At 43.8% G+C, this 23,039-nt stretch overlaps 1 protein-coding gene across 1 annotated transcript in view; it reads left to right on the top strand.

The window, feature by feature from the left end:
• The first annotated feature begins 1,083 nt into the window (after nt 1-1,083).
• Nucleotides 1,084-23,039, top strand: part of LOC117763247 (A disintegrin and metalloproteinase with thrombospondin motifs 20) — an 86,845-nt gene continuing 64,889 nt past the window's right edge. Inside the window, exons 1-8 of the mRNA XM_034588206.1 lie at nt 1,084-1,747; nt 1,868-2,229; nt 6,617-6,785; nt 16,698-16,951; nt 19,142-19,225; nt 20,292-20,416; nt 20,529-20,569; nt 20,872-20,977. Coding sequence (XP_034444097.1) covers nt 1,657-1,747; nt 1,868-2,229; nt 6,617-6,785; nt 16,698-16,951; nt 19,142-19,225; nt 20,292-20,416; nt 20,529-20,569; nt 20,872-20,977 — 1,232 coding nt within the window. The 5' untranslated portion in view covers nt 1,084-1,656. The remainder of the gene's footprint in view (nt 1,748-1,867; nt 2,230-6,616; nt 6,786-16,697; nt 16,952-19,141; nt 19,226-20,291; nt 20,417-20,528; nt 20,570-20,871; nt 20,978-23,039) is intronic.

The raw sequence follows: 23,039 nt of genomic DNA, 5'->3' as shown, positions 1-23,039 counted from the left end.
TTAAATGAAGCGTTTGCGTACGGTTTATTTTCTATTGTCCAACACAAATCTGCTTCCACTAGACACGTTGCTATAGCATGTTGAGACCTCCCTGACTTTAGGGAAGGAAGTAAACAACACTTACATCATGAGCAAAGTAAAAAAAAAACTACAGCTCTCATGAAAAAACACTACATGTGTGGCAGCACGGCTCCTTGCGTCATCATATCTTGGTTTCGTCAAAATGCATAATACTCACCGACATTCCCCACTGTGAAGTTTCTTATTGTAATCTCTGCTGTTTAAAAACATCTACAGCATCCAATCCTCTCTGTCCTGCTGCTAATGTCTGAGCTTATCACAACCCCCATGACCTCTGTTTAGCCTGTGAACATAAGGCCTATGAATGGTGTTCATTAAAGGCTGCTGAATAAGCAATATTAGACTGTATTTAAAAAGAACTGCCACATATACTGTATCCGAACATGTGAATCAAGTCACATGGCACGCTGTCGAGAAAGATAACACGATTGGATTATTAGTTTTTAGCGTTGTTGCAAACGTCAGTGGGATTTTGAATCGGATTTTTAAAAATATAAATGGAATATTAATGTGTCTCATACATGGAAATGCTAAACAGATATTTAAATACAGCTGTCCTCATCTTATTGAGCGTTCAAGGCTCTTTACGACTCACGTTCACCCGTTTGCACAATACAACTCTCTCTCACACTGACGGCACATGCAGCCATCAGGGGCAAGTTAGAGTTCGCTGTCTTGCCCATGGACACTTCAGCATGCGGACTGGAAAATATGCTGGAGGACTGGGATCAAACCAGAGGCCTTCTGGTCAGTGGGTGATGTGCTCGATCACCTGAGAGGCAGACGTTAATATCAGCTGACATATTGATCCATGCAGCTGATATAGTCCAATATATCCATAGTTCTACATTCTAAAACCTTAACCAAATATAAACTCGGTGTTTGCTGCCTCAGATGCATCACAAGTCCCAGGTACAATATCATGTAAAGCACTTTTATTGTGTTTATCACAGGAGAACTAACAATAGAATCATGTCTGTGTGGTAGAGTAGTTTCCTCAGGTGCGTCAGTCACATGTTACACTATAGCCTCACCACTGCAGAGGACAAACCTTAAACCCTGAGGTCCCGATGATCTTATTGCTCTGACAGTGTAATCCCAGTCTTCCCAGCTCTGCAGCACTGGAGCCTGCCCCATGTGTGGTGGTGGAGGCGCACTCTCCATTGGCTCGGGAGCGCACACGGGGGCGTTGCTTCGGACTCGGTGAGTGCTTCGGGCGCACGGGGTGTTCCAGGGATGGCTGAGGGAAAGCGTACTTGGCACAGATCCCTCCCTTCAGTATAGACTGCAGTTTACATTAGGCAGCAAAAATTTTTTTTGTTGTGGTCAAGGGGGGGGGATGAACGTGTCATAAGAAATAGCCGTAGTTTAGAGAGGGGGGGTAGTGGATGCAGGTTTAGCAATGCGATGAGGCCAGTGCACTTTGCGAGACTTGCGCTGCACAGAGCCTCCTCCGCGGATCCCGCGACCTGTTGCCGCTGACAAGCCGGGGGGAAAGGGAGAGGGAGCACGGGGAGCTCGCTCGGCAGAGACGGAGGGTACTTCGCCTTGGAGGGTTTCTTCGCGGGGGGAATCATGCAGTTTGCAATGTGGCTGCTTGGACTAACGTGTCATCTGTCAGCACTTGTCCGCGACACTCTGCAGTACCGACTGCATCCGAAACAAGGTAAGAGTTCTGCCTCGGTTCGCGTTGGAGGCGCCCGACACTGGTTCGCCGGGGAGATGTGCAGCCGGGGGCTGGTCAGTCTGCAGCTTGGCGTTAAATGACCGTTCTTGTGTTTTGCAGAGAGCTTCATCAAGCGGCTGTCATCGTACGAAATCATCACCCCGCTCCGACTGAACGACTTCGGGGAGTCGTTCCCCCACAAGCTGCACTACAGGAGGAGACGCAGGAGTCTGGCTCCCGGCGGTGACCTGTCGGCTCTGCGGGTTCTCTACCGGGTGGACGCGTTCGGGGAGCGCTTCCATCTCAACCTGACCGCGGACTCCGGCTTCATCGCCCCCTCGTACGCGGTCACACACTTGGGAGCGCGACGGGGCAACGACACGGAGTCCCACGACCCGAGCGACATGCGCCACTGCTTTTTCAGCGGACACGTCAACGCCAAGAGCGAGTACCCCGCGGTGTTCAGCCTGTGCACTGGCCTTGTGAGTATCAAACCTTATCTCAAACTTGTGGTTGTACACGATGTGCATCCGTGCATGCGACCCCCCCACCGGGTGTTGGTGGACTCGCGTCTCTGCGTGAGGAGGAGAGAGGACTCTGCATCCTGCTACCTGTTGATGCTGCTGTTGCTCGGTGCAGCCTGGGCATCAGGGTGCTGCAGTGTTAAGAGAGTGGGACATCCACTCTGCTCAAGTGCTCTTGAGCAAGAGATACTGATCAGCTGCAACCGGGGTTGTTGTTCTGTGCTGGATCACTGGGGAGATTTTTGATTTTATTTTTTTTGGAGTAATCAGTTAATTAGGGCTATGCAATTTGGCTACAAATTATATGAAGAAAAAAGTAAATGTTACGTTATTATAATTTTGGACTTCAAAGACAGATTTTTTGCCTCTGATTGAAGATTGTGGTTTTATAAATAGCAGCAAAACGTTTTACCAATCTGAAGTAGATCAATTAGTGTTAATTGATCTACTTGCACAACGCATACGCATTATATCAATACATATTTAACTGTTATTATATTGCTATTGATGAATTAACATGCCAGTATTATTATGATTATACTGGCATGTTTATTTATATTGTTTTATTGGCAAATTCACAAATTCCAAACATTTGCTCCTCCAATCAGACACCTTGCTGCGTTTTATGTATCATTGTACTTATCAGATTTTGGGGTTTGGGTTTCTGTTTGAAGATGTCACCTCCGTCAGGTTCTGAACACTTGTGATGGGAGTTGTTTTAGTAGTTTTTGACTTAAAATCAACACATCAGCTGTCAATACAAGTAATTCGTCATTTGCAGCCTCCAGACGTGGTCATTCAGTGTAAAGCAGCTGTTTGCCTTTTGATTGCTCTTTAGCACATCTTTTAGATCTTATGGGGCTTTAATGGAGTTATTGGGTAATAATGAGTTTACAGCCGTGTTATACTACGAGGATCCTGATGTCCGTGTCATTTAATTGGCGGACTCCTGTGCGAGACAATCTAATAAGTGTGGAAGGCAATGACTTCCTGGGTCACATAAGGTTACTGGTCCAGGGGCAGGGGTTTGACCACAGTCGCGCCAGCTGGATTGTGGTGGAATCTGCGTGGTGGTGGTGGTGGTGGTGGTGGGGTCTGGCTGGCCACTGCAACACAGACAGGAGGCCCTGGAGTCTCCCTCCCTGTCATAACGTCCATCAGTGACATAATCCTTATTTTAGATAGGTGCACTGCGTTCAGTACCAGGATAGCATGTCACAGAATAGGCGTCAGCTGCACTTTGAAGCTTTTAGAACTAGAACATTCACACTGCATGCGGTGATTGCACTCCTTTTGAAACATGACGTAATGATTAAAAATGATTGGGATTTATCTCTTAGTGGGGATAAACTTCTATTTAGTCCGGCATTTGAGAAAAGAGACCTCCACAAGTGTTTGCGGAGCAATCTAAGACACGAGGTATGCTGGAATTATCAGGGTAATAAGCTTTTAATTGTCACACTGCTCAACTTTGATGTATGACTCACTTATCCAAACATGTTTGCATCCTTTTTCAAGCAATCTTTGCTGCTTATCCGCATCATCACTCATTGAGAATGACAGGACAAAGGAGACAGCCCAGAGGCTATTGGGTCATAAATGTGTCCGTATCTGATCATTGGGCCTTAATGGCCAAGCACATTTTGTTGGGATGAGGTCATTTAGGAATAATTAAGCCCTAAAACAAAGGGGTCATTCTGGAAAAAAGCAGGTTCCCCTTTCGTCCAGAGTCGCTCAAAGCCATCCCCAGGGGGGAATCTGGAGGGGGTAGGGTTGAGGGGCTTTTGGCCTTTTCAAAGTGAGCTGTGATGGGCAGAAAAGGGGAGAAATGCCGTGTTAAGAGGAGACAGCTGCCAATGAAGCTACTGGGGGACTTAAGGATTGCTCACAGTGTGGGAAATGTTAGTTCCTGACCAAGCTCATTCCCTCAATCCACTCACATAATAGAGGATGTGTGTTGAGTCACTCTGTCTTGAGAAATGAGGCTGCCTTCGTTCCAGCACCAAGTGATGTACAGTACCTCTGTGCAAAGATCAGGCTCATGACGCCTTTATGTCCTATTTAACTTTAGAGATTGACTGCAGCTGTATTTTATACGTCCGCATGACTCAGCAGCAACTGCCGGATTTGAGTGTGTGGGATTTTATAAAACAGATGTGGGCCAGCGGTCATTTCATCCGTATCATTGAGTGTGTCCTTGCCTCAAATAGAAGTTCCTCGCTTGTAAAGTCCAGTTCAGAACCCACGACTGAACAGCAACAATTGTGTCTGTTCAGATGTTTGCCAGATTTGCTGCTGAGCTAATGCTGGGAAACCCTGAAACTCTGCCCTCCTCCAAACAGAGCATTTGTCTGTTCAGCCTTCAGTCAACACCACATGAAAACCTCCGAAAGGCTCAGCCATAATTATCCAATTAAAGCTAACTGACCATAGATAGTGATTTACAAGATACAGGTAAACATCTACCAGTTGTTAGTCTGTATAAATCATTCATCATGTTTAGATTAGTTCAACAGCAAGGCTGCAACATTCTCATGTTGGGTGAAAAAAATAATCTTTATGCAGAATTTCTTTGACAAAAGTTTAAAATTACACAATCCGTTAATGCAAAACAGAATGTTTTTAGACCTAATATGGTTTAAAAGTCCTTAAATGGCCCCAAAAAGGGAATTTGAACTTCTTAAATTCCATGACAGTTGGGCAATCCCATTCATCGACTGGTGTTTCTAAGATCAGTGATTAACTTTGAAGCTCAACACAGTATCTCGCTGTGTCTACATCTAATATGGTTCATACGACAAAATACAATTTTTTATTGTAAGTGATTCATAATTAAGGTTATGCTCTTTAACTGGATCATTTCTAACGTAATGTGTGACCCAAAACAAGTTGGAAATATCTGTGAAATTTGAACCACAAAATTCATTATTTTTCTATACTAGTGTCCTTTTTTGTGAACCATTTTCCTCACGCATTCCAAAGATATGAACCTGCTTATTCAAAGTTCAGTAAAGCTTGACTAAGTACGCAGAACCCTGGAGAACTGAGAATACATTATTGTTGCCGTTGTCGTGAACATGCTCGTTGTCTTGAACGGACTGTTGTTTTGATCAACGTCACTGCTACTTCTGGTTGTCTGTTTAATCAAAGTTTACCCAAATTCAACATTCAACATTCCCTTAATAACACATTTACGAAATGTGAAGCTGATAAGATGAATTCTCGAGATATGTGCGGCACATATAGACGGACGTGTGGAATTTGCAGGTAACTAATAGTAATATATGGCAACTGTTTCCCTAAATTTACACATTATGTCCTCAGATAAGATTAGGAAAATAAATTTGTGTTCAAGGGGCAGTCTTTAAAACTATCTCTTTTATTTATTCAGCAGTTTTAATTATTTGATTATTTTATTTTTTATTCTATTTCTTTTCTTTTCACTAAATTGGATATCCAATACATTGGCACATCTTACTCTAAAATAAGCAGCAATGAACACATGGAGCAGTCAAAGCCTGTAGCACTTTCGAGGAAGTATGAGACATATGTGCAAGCCAACTAATCCTTCACTCTTTGAAAGGGGGGGAAGACTAAAGGCGCAGTTTGTACATGTTTCCCTTATCCGATTTGTATGTTTTCCATTGCCAAATGTCCATCACTTGCGCGGAGGGTTATGGAATAATGCTGCCGTAAAGATAACATTCCAGCCTTCAATATCCTGTTTAAGTGTGCACATGAAATGACCATACAAACACCCTTGTTCCTCATGGCCAAGTGAGCTAAGTAGCTTTGTGAGGGACTGAGCTGCCAAATCAATATTAGCATTCCTCTGTCAGCAGCTCTGTCCATGTATGATGATGTCACTCCTCCCGGTGTCAGGCTGTAAAGGGAAATGTGTTTTTTCACAGTTATAAAAAGCGCTCTGAAATAACAACTACTGCATAAAAAGTATGAAAAGGCTTACTGCACACTTGATGGCTCACCTGTGTGTCTATAAAAGTGTAAAAAGGCTTGAAATGTCCCACAATTGTCTTTTGGGGTTCAGTTTCAACAATGACTGACAGTGAACTGTTACAGGTATTCTCCGACCTTGTCTGAGTCAGCATGTTCTTTTCATGTGCAGACGTCAAAAGACAGAGCTCGTTCAAAGGCATGGAAATAATGTGCTCAGTGGTGCTCAAGGGCAAAACAGAATGACTGCAATTACACCACAAGCTCTTTAAATGAAACTATGCCCCCATCTGTAAACTAAACCTGCAAATATACAGTACAGTCTGCACACACACACAAGTGCATGCTTTTCTCACACAACTAATCAATGACGTCTCTGTTTTTGCTCTAGATTGGAACTTTTACAACACAACATGGTGAATATTTCTTGGAACCTCTTTTAAACGCTGACGGGGAGGAATATGTGGAAGAGAACAACAAACCTCATCTGGTCTATCGACATGAGAGGAAGAGGAACATCTCGAATGCCGGCAACAACACAGAGCCCTGTGCTGCCTCAGGTAACAGACTACGACTGACTAACCATCCTGCCTGTAACCGCTGTCTGTCTGACTTGCACCCGCAAACACCTCCTGATGACCTGTGTTCAATTTCTCAGCCATAGCAATAAACACTGCATAAAATGTAAATTACACTCAGTCACGATCTTTGGCTTGAAGGATTCCCAAAAGGCTTCAGCCTTGATAGAGGGGTGTTACTCGCAGCTCCTCAGCTTAATTAAACTCCAGCACTGCTCATAGAGGAGGAATATTCACCTCTTAGGTTGCGGTTGTGATGAAAAGAAGTGGAGAGGTTTGAAAGTTCCCCCCAATATCATTTGAATTTTTATGGTAGAGGCCTTTGGACGGTGGAGAGGCCCTCAAAAGAAAGCCGGGTGACCGAGTGGAGTTCACAGCGACGGAGGGGCCTTAGAGTTGTCCTTGCAGGGAGCTCCGTGGGCGGCCTTTGTTGTTGGATGCAATAAATCTTTTATGTACAGGCCGCTTGATTTGCTTGTTGTCTGAACCCGGCCATTGTCGCCTGGTGGTAACCATTGTGTGCGGCGGCGGTTTAAAGAACTTGGACTGACCTGATGGGCCAGGCCAATACCCCCTTAATATGCTGTGTCCTTTCACTCACTCAGTCTGTGTGTGGTAGACAGAGGCTGAGAAATCTCGAGGGTCTCTCAGCCCCCCACTCTGAGGCACTTTTAAATATACTCTCCCCTAAGAAATGGATAAGTGTAGGCTTGCTGAATGACTCCTGACTTCTGATGTTCAAGGAATATCCATTGTCATTCAATTATCTTTATGCTTTAGCCAGTTATTGTTGAATTTCTACTTATCACTTCTTGAGATACATCAAGACTTTTTACCCTAACCATGAACCAATAGTACATCTACAAACAGTAGATGTACTATTCGATTCTGATTCAGAGGGCTATTATTCGATTATAAAACAATTATCGATGCGTCTCGATGCATCAAAAAATTGTATTTCTTATTTCTTATAATAAGTCTATTCTGCTTCTCTGCTCTTTTCTAGTCACTCACGCTTAGAGCTGACCTTTATAAAAACCTGCTGAATTCATATTTATGTTCCTGGATAAGCGGGGCTTCGCTTCTTCTGCAACAATGAAGTAAAAAAAAAAAAACAGTGTGATAATCTGTGGCAATGACTTCTTTCCTGTCTGCAGCCTATGTGTTTGTGTTTGTGTGTGTTTGCTCATCTCTGTCGCTCACAAAAACTGATAACCACATGTATTTATTTATTAATCGATGGTGTCGCATCATGAAACGTGTTGGTGTTTATTGTTAAAGTGTAAAGTGAGCGCAGGTCAGCGGGAGAGTGGAGGGAGGACACTCAGACAGGAGACTTGGTAAAAGACGACTGGACCTTTTAATGTGCTTCTGTCCTGATCCAGAAGCAGAGGTGGTTATAATAACGCAGCGGCAGGACGTCGCAAAAAAAATGAATGTAGCCGAAAACATGAATGGATTATGTTCTGTCTCTGCATCGATGCAGAGTCGTTCACATCCCCATCGCGATGCATCAAAAAAAATATGCATTTCCCCACCTCCTATGTGGACGTGACACCTGTGGGACTTCAACAAAGGGCCGCAGGTAAACATTGAGCAGGAGGATTAAAAGAACCAAGTGGGGTTTGCTTTAGGACTATGAGGTGTCCCAGGCTGTGGCTCTTCAGCCATATCAGATAGGCCCCTCTCCAGATGCAATGATAAATGGGCTCTTTGAAGGCCTCACCGAGCCAAGACCAACAGCCCTGTCGTGTCTTTTTATGGGAAGAAGTGCAGTACACGCTGCTACTAGCAGGTTAGATATAAACACTGGCATGGTGCGTATAAATTCTACTTGCTCCTGGTTATGTATTTGGACACTTGCCTCTCACGACTTATGGGTTAAATTCCTTGGGAAACTTAGTAGCTGTGTGTATCCTCACAGGACTTAGTGTGGAGGATCTCAGGACCCACCAAGTAGAATCATTGTTAATCTAGGAATTAGGACCTGGATCTTTTCTGAGCATCATATTTGGACTGCACACTACAGTAAAGGTGAAAGGGCATTTTATATTGTGTGCCAACTCAAAGTGGCAATCCAACTGATTCACATTTCTCAATGGCAGATTATGAAGTGTCCCTTCAAGTCCTCTTTTTGAAGAGCTATAAAACATTATTTGGCAGAGTTAGTTATCTTATGGTCCTCTTGCTTTCTTTCTTTCTTTCTCCGCTTTATTTTCATTATGGTCTGAAGAGGACTCGTCTTAAATCAAAATGGGGAGCTGGACTTTGAGTGCTGAGGGGTTTGGCAGTTTTGAGACTTTGAAGAGGTTTGCAGGTTAAGAGGCCTTGTGGGTCCACACATCTGAAAATACTGAATAGGCATCAATGCTTCCAATCTGCTAGCTGGTCAGTCTCCCCCATCTGTAAAGACTTTGTTTTGCAGGACTAAGTCATGCTGCAGTCATTTTTTAAAAATCCCCTCTTCTCTTTGCTCTGCCAAAAAAGAAACCCCCCTTTTTTTTTTTAAACAGTAGAAACATGAAACAAGCTGTGTTTTATCAACCAGATCTCAAGGAAACTAAATGTGCATCGGCAGAAAGATACAGTGCCTCTTTTGGGATAAGCCGTTCCCTCAGATATGATGTTGTGTAGTAATGCCCGAGTTCACTACAGTCGGTGCCAAAAACAACTGGGACTTCTGTATCCGAATGGAGTAAGAGTTTCCAAAGTTGGTACAGTCTCTGCACACCATGGAAAGATGTGTTGAAAGGAGAGGAAGACCATGTTTCCACACGGATAAATTTAGCAGAGAATTTGTTTCAAATGTTGCACTTGTCTTTCCTGACATGTACAAATACTTGACTTTTATGCACATTTGCCGTCATGACTGTGAAGTGTCAGAGGTAGAAGTGCAATGATGAGGGCTTTTAAAGTGTTACCTTGATGGAAAATTATGTTTTGTTATTTCAGCAGTCATGACAAGGCCATATACCTGTCTTCAGCGGCTTTTCTTCACTGTGTGTGTTCATGCGCTGTCGACAAAGCACTGCACTATTTTTTTTTTTTTTAAGTTTAAATTAAGTGTCAGACTAAGACTGCGAATCAGAGATATAACTCTACATCAAATAATCTGGATATCTTTATTAGGCCTCACTGACTGACATTGTGAGCAACTGTACAAGTCTTCCTTCTCTGTCAGCCAACCTGGGTGGCGTCCCTGCTGTTTAGAATACCTCTGGAGTAGATAACTGTTGAGTGGGTGATTAATGTTTAAAAGTCGCAGAATGGCTTGTTGTGCCTGGTTATGGCTTTTAAGAGCCTCTGGGGAAGAAAGCTCAGCGACCTCAATTCACAGCACAGCTCCGACCCTTAATGGCACATTCTGCATGGTATCTGCCTCCAAGCTTGCATGTGAATCTATGTGCCGTCCTTCAATAGAGATAACCACAACGATGAGGGTGGCTGCCGATAGGGGCAGATTCTTCTCTAATTCTCTTCCCTTAGCTTTCTAAAAAATCCCCCTCCTAAAGACATGAGGTGGGGGGGGGGGGGGGGGGGGGGGGGGGGGCTGCACGGTATCTTTTTCTCACAGTTGTTGGCTGCAAGTCTCAAGCTGCGGGGTGTCATATTTTGTCTGAATTAGTATCGGTTTGTTGAATACAGACAGTTTGACAGCAAACATTACCAGCTGAAAATCCAAACATCAATGTTCCTCTGTTGGCTGCAGAGCGTTTCACACGATTCCTTGGTGGCTAACTGAGGGAGGCTGGGACAGCGAAGTGACTTCCTTTGATGTGGCAATACTTGGCACACATGGCATCTGTGCCCCCTGACCCTCAACACAATCATTGTATAGGATTCCCCCCTTGGTGCCCACTGTGTATACATGGTAGTTCAAATGCTAGCATCAGGTTTTTGGTCAATGGGTTCATTTACATGGAAAAATGCCCTCCCCCGCCTGGGGTTTGAACTAGCCGACTTGAATCGCTGCCCGCTCTCCCTTTGCGCTTTCATGTATGTGAATGGAAGCACTTGTTGATTGTGACCTCACTTCCCTCTTTGTTTGGATTCACTCACTGGACGGGTGGATGTGACCTTGAGGTTTTCCCCTCCTAGAGGTGCGTGGTTGCTGGGTTTGCTGACTTGTTTGCTGGGACTCAGTGGGAACTGTGTGTATGTGCATAATTAAGCTCTTTGTTTTCCTCTTAACTCTGACTCTTGACTGGGGGTCAGGAAAGGTGGCCAGCCAGGGTGTGATGAACTGATCAGTCAGACAACCTCTCTCACCTTTAGGCTCTGGCTTAACATGTTGTGGATCTTCCAAAAGGCTTAGGCCTCTTCTGTGCCCTCATGCCCCCTGGACGGACTTAGCCCTCCTCCAACAGGAAGCACCTATTGTTACTTGTCAAAAAAGTTGTTTTGGGCCTTTGTGTGCATGCACAGATGTCGTGTGATTGTGAGGGTTTGTTTGGATCCATCAGGGTAGCACGTCAGTGTCCCACAGAGTATTGGGAATTGCTGACTGAGCAATATAGAGGAATGGAGAAAGGGGTTTCTTTCTTTATGTGTTTAAGCAATCCTGCCCTGCGCTGCATGTGCCTGTCGATCTTTCTCCAGAGCTTGGCAGAGGCCCCAGCCTTTTCTTGAGCTCCCACTGCCCGCCTTTCTGCTTTTACACCTGCTTCTCTAAAGTAGGTTTATCCCCCACTGCCTTGCTATTGGCCTGGATACAAAAAGGACCAGCATTTCTTTTGTCTTTTGATTGCTCTCCCGAATGGTCTTGGCATTTTCGTTGGAACACCAGGACGATGATATTAATATACTTGTCAATGAGTTGGAATGGGATTCAGCATGCACTGACTTCGGACTCTTCAGCCAACATGTTTATAAGTGTTCCCTAGAAGCATGGTTCTTTGTCTCATCATCGCCTCATATTTCATAACACTGCATGACAGATAGTGCAAGCAGCTAATAACATGGTCCATTGCACTCGTTGTCATCTTATTTTAAGATAACAGATATTTTGGACAGGGCTGAACAGGGCTGGGCAGCTATAGACAGTCTATAACTTTAGTAACCGCCATGTGTCTGCCCTGCCCGAGGCCTCAGCCCCATTGAACTCTATGTGTTGTCTCAGGAGTTCCCGTGACAAATTCCAGCTGGGGCTATTTTCTGCCACTGTCTACTGTCTGGGCATTCTTAACAGGTGGCGGCTGATTGGAATGGTTAGAGCAACTTGAGTGACAGCGACTGACTGCGTGGTGGCATGGCTGACAGTCAGAGGTGAGAGGGGGTGACAGGTGAGCGACAGTTTCCCATCGAGATGGACTGGGGAGAGGCAGTGGCCAGTTAAGCATCGGTGTCATCGCCTGCGGCTCTGGCTGTTAATCATCTAAGAGGCCAGACGCCACTCAAAACTGTAGACCTGCTTTGGCTACGTCGAGGCAAAAGTATTGTTGAAACCACTGTGTCGGGGTCCCCACTTGGTTTTTGGTATGATTGAAAATACAGGAGATGGATGAGCAATACTAATTACTCTTTTGAACTTACCAAGCTTGCTGTGTTATTTAGACTTCACCAAATAAGGTGCTAGACATATTGAGATGAGCGTGCAAACATGGCCAATGTCAACACTGCAAAATCCTGTGAAAACTCCAATCGAAACTTACCTGAGCATACCTGTCTACATAATGTGACAAAGGTCAGAATACTCCTCATGTCTTAATTGGATTATTCCTTATTCTGAGAATGTCCTTATTCAGATTAAGATCATCGGAAAACACTGTTTACATTTCCTATTCAGATTGTCGTCTTTTTGGTTTAATATTAGAATACCGGTCTCCATGTAAATGTGTCTAACGTCTATTTACAGTTGGTCTTCAGGATGATTGTCCAATATCATGTTCAGATTTTGAAACAATTTCTCCTTTTCAAACAGCAAACTTAAAGGTTTGTGCAGCCTTGATCAAGGTTGGTGAAGGACAACTTTCTCTAAAGCCGAAAGTGAGAGGCGTCTTAGTTTGATCCTGACTAAAGAAAACACTCCAGGCCCCTGACCATCGTCATGAGTCCAGATCCATTAGCCGTGTTTTGTCTCCTCAAAGGGGGTCTGCTACTCCAAACACATTCTTCAGCTGACGGCCATGCTGTCTTTAGCATGTCTCTGAACTGAAAATAACAACTGAACTCTGTGAGCACTGTAAGTGTACAAAGCCCTCCGTCTTCCAATGAGGTCAGAAGCCATGCCACTTCACTTTTAAAAGCCTTCTTCAGCAGCAACAATTAGCTGCCTGCGCTTCTCTCTGTCTAGCCACAGAATTGCACTTAATTGTGCCTCTGTCTGCTGGAGTGTCAACATCATCCCACTCGAGTTGTACTGTCAGTAAAACTGCAGCAAGCCATGCCTGACCTCATGTAGAACCAAGGCCCTACCTATACTCACTCTAAGGTATACTGTCTATTTAACTGGCACCCGGGGGAAATGGGATGCTTTAACTCTCAGCAGGCCATTGTAAAAGAATGTTAATTAGTTCAACAATGAAATGTGTGTTCCCCACTGTTGAGCTCTTGGCATTGATACTTCTGACAGAGAACTGAACGAGAGTTAAAGAGCAGCTCTTTGATCTAGGCTGGACAGTCTTCGTGTACAGTACACAAATGGCCTCAAACATGAAGTGCATACGTAAACATCAAAATCCTTATCCATACTTTAATGTTTATGAATGAATTTGAATAAACGCTCAAGTGTAAACATGCATGCGCATTCAAACTAAATTTCAGTCTTGATTGCCTGATGCACTGCCTGAGATGTGCGATCAAACATGTTGTTGAATGACTAGATTAACACTGTTTATAATATTCATTGTGTGTGATAATTCTTTGGCACAATGATAAAAAGGCTTTTGGGAGTTCACAAATCAAATAGGCGCTGGAGCAGAAAAGTGAATGTGGTGGGTTGGTCTGTTTTAGCTATGTGAATGCTGCAGCCAACTTCTAACACTCATGCCGTGCGGGGCTGACTTTATGAAGAACTGTTGAAGTTTAGTTTTATGGACTTGTGTTGATGAAATTTTTGCGGGTGTAAAAATACACATGTCACATTTTGATGTTTGGGTAATATTGGTCCCAGAGATTTAGATGTGTCAGTGATGCTGATTTGGTGCCAAGAGGAATGATGTCATGTCTCTGTGTGTCGGGCGGTTCAGGGCAGTCACCCCTGTCTTCTCATGGTGTAAGTAGCAGCTCACTACCTAGTGAGAGGGGGATTTGAACCTAAGGCGATTTGGGAAAGGTTGTGTGTGGCTAATCTGCACTGATTCAAAGGCTATTATAACAGAGACCACATTTTAACCTCCTCCTCATTTTCATTTCTTTTTTCATCGCACACTCACTTGCTCTAAAATTGAACAGCAATTTCTGTGGACATACGTACATACTCTACTGTGCTTTGATAATCCCTTTGATGTCGGACTGTCTGCAGTGATGAGTCTGTTTAAAGGGGTTTAGCAGAGTGGGTTTGGCTTTGCAGAGATTTTTCCTGGAAAATACAAAGCTCTGTTCTGGCCCAGCCGCCTGGGCAGTGTGCACGAGCACAGACAGGCTTGGCGCTGGCTTGGATGTTGGCGCTGGCATGGGGCTGGGCCTCATGGCGTCAAGAGTTGTGTGCCATTGTGCCAGGGAGTCACGCTCCGCCTTGTGTCCCCACTGGGGGCATCGCTTGAATAATCTCGGGAGTGCTCAACGGGTTGTCCTTCTTTTTTTTGCTTCGCTCTGACCTAACACTTCCACACAATCTCTCTCTGTCTGGCTGTCTGGAAAGATTGAGTGTTTAGAAGACAAAGGAACTCTTCTCTATAATCGTGTTATCCAAAGCTGAGGAGGTTGTTTAGGATGACGAACTCCAAACAATGCTTAGCTTATAAACACTCTCAGTCATTTAATTACTGAAAGTTATTTGATGTTTAATTTATATTACTATTTTCTCTTGATTACCGATTCTTGTAAGACTTTTCTAAGGTAACAGAGGAGACTATATGTGATCTAGAATGGCACTCAGTAGACCTCATGTCTCCACCAAGCCCAACACACTCATAAATATCAGTTCCCTAAATATACCAGATTTCCTGGGGAAACAGGGAAAATGTTAGTAAAACAACCTATCTCACAAAGTTAGACAAAGGTGGAAAAAAACTGGATCCGCCCCCTGATCCGCATCGGCACCAAAATGTAGCAAATACTTGCAAAACATGGACCAATGCTTTTTATTAATGATGGAGAAGGAAATTATCAAGGAAATCTCTGATTGTGACTGTACAGCTGTTGTGTTAGTTCTCCGTTCTCCATCACTTTACTTAACTTCTCCAATCAACCCCTTCTTACATATGGCTGCATCAGTGCGAATCTGGCTGTACTTAGTCCTCAACTGTCCAGTTTAAACACAAAAAGCTCTGGATATCATCCCAGTGCTATATTATTATTGATTTAATATTAAGACCATACTTGCTGGTCAATTGCAGACATACCTTGCAGACATCTGTACCCACCCCCCCCCCCCCCCCCCCCCCCCCCACCCCCACCCCCACCCCCCCCAAACACCATGGCCATTTAATCATTAGGTTCTATTCACCCTCTCCTCCTGCTCAAGTTCTGTCTCTTTTTCCAAACTCTGTCAGATGAAACATCCACGTGGACTAACATCATGTTCGTGTAATTTCCCTTGCATCAGGCTTCAACTTTGCAGATTCCTTTTTCCCCCCCAATAAAACAAGCTCTTCACACTTTTCTAGTCGGTGCTTCTGCTCCTGTCTCCCTCTTTCAACCTCACTCATTCATGGTGAAGGAATCTATAATAATAGCCAGCTCGACACGTGCAGTTCAGCTGAGCGAATTCCAGTTGAGTATGAACATTTTATGGCTGTGATTTCTTTTTTCCCTCTAAGGCTGTTGCTTCAGGCATTCACCTTGAGTCTGTAAAAGGTGTTATTTCAATCTGTTTGTTCAATACTTTAGATTTATTTATATTTCGGTGTAGCTTTCTACATTTCTGACAATTTTGAGATAATGTAATGACCCGGGTCACAAAGTGGGTTCATTGAGTATCTCCTTGTTGAGTATATACTGTGGATAGTCCCTCTGTGTGTTGATAAAATGCCGTCATGGGATTTTCTCCGTTTGTATGGATTGCACTCAGGCAGCAGGGAGTGCAGATTTCCTGACCTGCCTCTTTCCAGCGTGCCTCTGTTGTGCCACTTGGAAATCAGCCACGCTAGAACCCTCGGCCCTTAACTGCAGATGTAATGCCCCCTCTCATGATTTATTATATAAAGTGGAATCCAGTGTGGTGAAATTTGAGTGTTTTATTGTTGAATTCAGGCATGGTGGTGCAGTGGTTAGGAATGTCGCCGTACAGCGTCACAGGTACCTAGGCTTCCTCCCACAGTCCAAAGACAAGCAGAAGGGGGTTAGGTCAGATATAGACTCTGAATGTGAATGTGAGAATTGTTTGTCTCTTTATCGCTGGACTCACATGTTTACATGCATTGGAGGCATCAACCGAAACAGTGATGTCATGTGTTCTCAAACTGCATTGCGGGTCCATCATGTTTGTGTAGTGCGGATATGGCAGAAGTTGACCAGAGGTGAACCTGGTGTGTGTCAGCTGGCCAGGTTCATTTGGTTGTGGATTTTATTTTCTGCTTACTTCTCCCACCATCAAGCGACAAGGTAAGTATATGTCAGACCTGTGATGGGCTGGCAACCTACCCAGGGTACATCCAGCCTCTCGCCCAATATCAGCTGGGATTGGCTCCAGCCCCCAGTGACTTTGGTCGTGAATTTTAAATGCTGGTGAATCAGTTGCAGTTTTCAATCCAACTCCACAATTATCTTTTTTTTCTTCTTTTCCTAAAACAGAGAACACACAGGGGCCAGTCTCGTTTGAGAGCAGAGGGAATATGGGAGAGGAGCTGGACTCTCTCAGAGTGACAATAGAAGAGCAGCACTTGAATGAAAACAACTCCACCGGCGCACACCCCACATCCCCACGAAGACACAAGCGTTTCCTCTCCTATCCCCGCTACGTCGAGCTGATGGTGACAGCAGATGCCAAAATGGCCCTTCATCATGGGCGCAACCTAGAGCACTACATCCTAACAATCATGTCAGTAGTAAGTAAAGTAAAAATTATTATTTTGTCTTAATGTGGAAGATTTTGTTTTTGTTTGTTTGTTAGTTTGTGGTTTGGGCTTATCTTCTTGATTGAAAGAATTGAAAGTCTAGGCACTAGCAGCTTGATGACACAGTGGCAGGGCTACTTGAATTTACCATAGTTGACTTTACTTTACAACTGCACATTTTATTTTCCATTTTCATTGCAACAGGGCCTCTGTGGTTCACACAAAGCTGAAAAATTCAACTCAGAAATGGTCCCAGTTACTGTGAATAGTCAACAGACTGGTAACTTTAATTGGACCTTCTATTGATGGAAGAACTAGTCCCTGAGTCTGTCATTTTAAATACACATCTCAATGCATAAAAAGTTATATTTAGCTTCATTATATTGGTTTTAACATTATCTCAAAGACGATTCCTCAAAACTTAGATCAAATGAACCAAAACTATCTTTGTGGAAACAAGGGAGGTAGGAATAGTGTAATTTAACACAGCCACAAACAGAATCATGTCGTCCAGGTCTCTGTGTTAATAGCTGTGGATTTTAGTGCTGGACATTTTGGTTTGAAACCCTGGTTTGACCTTAGAGTGCCATTTCATCAGCCTAAGTGGCCCAGTTAATTGTAAAAATCCTGACTCAGCAGTTTGAGCTCTTTATGAGTCCCACATCTGTCTGGGACTGCTGACTGTCAATCAATCCAGTGATTGACTTTCTCTGTATGTATTAGATTAACTGTGTTGGTGGATCAGTGTGTCAAAGCTGAACAGGTTATTAGATTTACTGAACTGTGTGTACTCTCTGCCGTCTCTGCCTGAACCCTGTACAAAACTCATTAACTTATAAAGGAGTAATGATTGTCAGTGGACTGTTATCCTTAAGGGGAGGCTGATGGTGAACAGTCAGTGTTAAAAAACCCATGTGCAGGTCAGTTTTATTGCTAGGTTGCTAAGTCAAAACATTAAGTCTGTCATGCACATGTCTGCAGACCAGTGGTGCTGGTGGACCACATTTTCCCCATCCAGTTAACATTGACTGTCAATCACTTAATTTGAACCATATCAGCCATAATATGAGAATCTTAAGAAGAATAGAGAAATGTACCAAGTTTGATCCATGTGGATTGATCTAAAGTAAGTTGTTATGCTGATGAAGGAAAGTTAGACACTGATCAGCTGCACCATTAAAACCAGTCCCTGAAGTTAAACAAAACCTTGATGACCTCAGTCTTTTTAAACTCTTTGCAACAGTAGCAACAGTAACACACACACAAATACCTTTGATTGGTCCATATACTATATAGTGCACCAGTTAGTAGTTTTAATGTTGTGGCTGATCAGTGTTGTTTTTATTAATAAATCATTTTCTAATGTTGATATAGCCTTAAAAACATCCTAAATAATGTGTGTGTAATCAAACTATAAAAGCTCATTGACATTTCATCTAAATCCTGAAAGTCCCAGAACTACTGTATGACAGAGATCTTGGCCTTGACAGTAGTGTCAGTTCTGCTATTTCTGCCTTCAGAGCTTGTTTTTGGCTAACTGGCTGTGTGAGATACTGAGGTGATGGCCTATTGCAAGCTGCACTCCCTCCTCACGTCAGTTTTTTGCCCTGATCATACAACAACCCACACTGGGATTTAGCGTACAAAGGAAGGTCCTGCGTCACAGTTGGACTAAGAGCAAGCAAAGACAGATCCCTTTGCCCACACTGGACAGGCCTGGGCCACGTTTGCCTCCCCCCAGGCTAAGACAAGCTAAATGTTTATAATGGACTAATGAGTTCCTGTCAGGGGGCCGCACACGGCCTCAGGAGACCGCTGGCTGACCGTGACAGGGGTGCACGAGAAAAGCAGGAGGAGCAGAGCAACTGCAGAGGGAATGTTTTGCTGTCCTCACAGAGGGCTCTGAACTTCAGATTTGCTGAAGTTTCACATTTGTTGCTGGGTCCAGAGTTTAGTTTATTGTTCCTTTGCTAAGGTCTGTGGAGGGATTGTAATTGGTTTTAATACCCTGTTGATTAAACTTACCCTGAAGCAGACTTTTTCTCCTTTTGACTTCAATGCACTGTTGCTGTTTTGATCAAACCCCATGGAGCTGAACCGTAAAAGCGATAGCTGTTTCTCTGCTCTGGTTGAGGTTGGTGCAGGTTTGCATTTTTTGTCTGTGTTTTGTCTTTGTTACAGGTAGCAGCAGTGTACAAGGATCCCAGCGTAGGAAACCTAATCAACATCATGATTGTCAAGCTCGTCGTCGTTCACAATGAACAGGTGAGTGCAGGACATTGAATGCTGCCTGTATCCAGGTCTCAAAGATGTGTGACGTCAGTGCAGGTGTCCCTGGCCTGGCCTTTTCTCTGTGGGGCCTGTTTGAAAGGACACTATCAACCTTGTCAGTCTCAAGTCTCAAGAGAGGTCTCATTGGAAAACAGACGGTATGATAGTGAGGCAGGGTGCCACCTGCAAATGTGGCTGATGAGACTCACTGTAGTTGTGTGACTGAATCCTAAACAGTTATATTAAACTCATAGAATTTTCCAACCTGATATATTTAACACATTTATATATTCATATAAACATTTTACTCAACACCTTGGTATTAAAACAGATAATCGGGGTAAAGAGCTTGATTTATCAAAGGGGGTGGTATGGTTGTGCAGTGGGTAGCACTGTCGCCTCACAGCCAGAAATATCATAGTTGGGCATTGGTCTTTCTGGTTGGTTAAGATTAAGTTTATTGGAGATGATAAATTGACCATAGTTGTGAATGTAAGCGTGAATGGTTGTTTGTTACTATATGTTGACCCTGCGATACGCTGGCGACCTGTCCAAGGTGTATCACGTCTCTTGCCCAGTGTCAGCTGGGTTTGGCTCCAGCCACCCCACAACCCTCAAAGGATAAACACTAGAGATGATAGATGGATGGATGCGTTCATCAAGAAACACCATCATGTTGACTATTGCATATGCAAACATGTCAGAGTAGATATAACCACTGGGTTATCTGAAATCTCCAGCTGTTCTTATGGGGTCTTTGTGCAAGAGGTATGCCGTGATGTACCCTTGGATTTATATGGGAATACAATATTAACTTGTAGTCTAATTTAAAAACAAGAGGCTGACATTGTTAATCCAAAATGGTTTGGAAAGCTGTTTACAAATCTTAACCCTTAACTTATGTAATTCCTGCCAAAGTCATATCGGACAAATGCAGGGTACAGTATCCTTCTAAATATGAGATAGTTAAGATATACTTACTACAGTTACTACTTAAAACATTATTATGTGTATACCCAGTTTCTTGGTTACATCCCCATTGGTGTTTCAACCCAAACAGGAAGGGCCAACAGTGAGCTTCAACGCTGCTACGACTCTCCACAACTTCTGTGTTTGGCAGCAGACCCAAAATGTCCAGGACGACAGCCATCCCTCTCACCATGACACAGCACTTCTCATCACCAGGTTCAACCTCTCCTCTTCCTCGCTTTGAACGCAAAACCAAATTTCTCAAGGAAATGTTCCTCTTCGACAACTGTTAACATCATTGTATATTTTGTGTGTTCTTTCTTTTTAGAGAAGACATCTGCCGTGCGAAAGACAAATGTGACACGTTAGGTAAACTATTGCAAAAAATATCTTTACCTCAGTTCTCTTTCAATTAACTTTACAATAAACTGTGCAGTAATGAGTTTATGGCAAGCTGTCAGCTAATAATATTGTAGTGACAGAACAGAGTGGTAGAGTGGGGAGAAGGGAGGGAGTCGATGTCGGGGCTAATCTCTCTTACAAAACAGAAATTTGGATGGTTTAATCGCCTTTAACACTCGAGCAGCATTTTTCTTTTTCAAGTAGCACTGCGCTGTACGTGTTTATGTGCATCTGTGTGTTTGACTCGATGTGTGTACGTGACCTCTTAGGGCTTGCGGAGCTGGGGACCATGTGCGACCAGTACCGGAGCTGCTCCATCAGTGAAGAAAATGGAATTAGTGCCTCCTTCACCATCGCTCATGAGCTTGGCCATGTGTAAGTTGCTGCACACATCTTGTAGCAACTCTGCCCCCCACCCTTCACACATGTACCTGACTGTACGCACAAACCCTATCTCACCACTCGCAGCCAAACTTGACCAACAAAAGCCCTCTTATCATGGGACGTAGGGCGCAGCAGACACAGGTGCAAAACATAATAAAGTAAGAACATGCCAGCCTATATTACTTTACTTTACAGCAATAGAAGTTAACCCTGTATGTGTCAGAGCTGTGTCTTGAGAGGTGGGAAAAATCCAGATAATTTAAAAGAAGACATATTGTGCTGTGATCATTTTGATTTGTATTATTATTTACATTTCTTTTATTTGCGCCAATGTTCAGAAAATCATCACTTTCTTCATACTGTCAATTGCTGCAGCTCCTCTTAAGAGGCAGAAAGGCATGTCTGCTCTGATTGGCCAGCTGGCCCACTCTGTTGTGATTTGTCAGCCCCTTTCACAGCATGTAGGATATACCGGACTATGCTCTTGCTTTACCTGGCTTTGTTAGGGGCTAGTGGAGTAACTGCTTGGCGTGCATTATGCAAGTATTCGTCACATGACATCACAATGTTGCGGAAGTATCAGACTCAGAGCTTCAGGAGCAGTATTTTCTGTGGGGGCGAGGAGCTCCCTTTATCGCAGTCTTTGTTTTTTTCTACAAACACAAAAACACAGAGAGCTTTATCAGAGAGTACAAGACAAAATGTACTGCTTTGAAATATCAGCAACCAACGACTGATAAAAGAAGCTGGAGATGTGACAGCCTCGTCATATTCTACTTCTTCGCCTGTTAGTTAGTAAAGCAGTGTTATCACAACATGCTACTCTGCCGGACAGTGTTTTCACAACAAGCTAATACTGCCACATGTATCATGTGAAGGAAAAAAACCTTCCATGAGTAATCTTAAACACGTAATCATAAACACATGACTTTATCTGTCATATGAGGCTCTGTTTATTCTAAACATCTATTTGAGGTAAAACTGTCATAAATCAGTCACTGCGGCCTCTTTCTTGTCTTGTAGTTCAGTGGATTTCATTAAGATGTAATTTTAGAACCTCGATTAGCATCAGATCTAAAGTCTTTCTTTCTTTGAACACCTTTTCTTCCGTCTCTGCCAGCTCACTTGTGGGCAATTTCTTAAAGCCAGACAAAGCAACCGTCAGTTTTTCTTCCGTCCTTTCCTCATGCCCACCTCCCTCGCAGAGCGTAGCTGTGAAAGTGAGTGACAGATTTTCTTTCCGGTCTGCCTCTCTGTTTTTGTGGATGATAAAAAGGAGCAGTGTCAGTGTGAGCTTTTGAGCCATTCGGGGTAAGAATGAAAGATATTCTTCTGCCTCCTCTGTCCACGCTCACACATTCTTCCAGTGCAGAGCAGCAGCCAGATGGACGAGTCTCTGGGCCCTCTTTCCCCTTGCGTCTCGTGTGTGTATCTGTTTATGCTAAAGTTCAAGCAGCTGGAGGCCCAGTTGGCGCTGCCTCCTGGCGTGGTTAATCGCTGCATTCACAGGCACGAGCTCTCCCGGGTGTTTAGCGCTCTGGGAAAGCCGGTGTCAGGTAGTGGGAGCCACTCTAGAGTGTTGCAGATTAAAGAAAGATTTAGACTAAAGGATAGGAGGCCTTTCTCGGATGGCCGCAAAGACGTGTGAGTACAACTAGCCATCATGGGGGTTTTCGGGCGAGGCGGTGAAACTTAACAGCCATTCAAAGGTGACACATACAGGGATTTATCAAGTGTGTCATCTGATGACGCCAAGACTTCAAGTGACTTAGGTGAAAACCAAATCTTTCTGACATTTTGATCCGTCATTAGTAGAATGAGGAGAGCTACCAAGAGACGGCGGAATATGACAGGCTACACCACAGAACATCACTGGCATTGTTCTGATCACGCATATTTTATCAGCAAGCGAGGCGGATCAAATGACTGGGGCTGTCAAAGAGGATTTCTCTTGTTGGTAAATCCACCTTAAGCAGCAAACTGGTGAAACCCACTGACGATGCAGGAATCAACTGCTTTTTATTGCCAATCTGCAGAAACTCCGGTTGTCATC

Source organism: Hippoglossus hippoglossus, chromosome 6 (genome assembly GCF_009819705.1).
Source record: "Hippoglossus hippoglossus isolate fHipHip1 chromosome 6, fHipHip1.pri, whole genome shotgun sequence".
Taxonomy (NCBI): Eukaryota; Metazoa; Chordata; class Actinopteri; order Pleuronectiformes; family Pleuronectidae; genus Hippoglossus; species Hippoglossus hippoglossus.
Note: the sequence above shows the minus strand (reverse complement) of the source record. Positions and strands in the feature narration are given on the sequence as shown.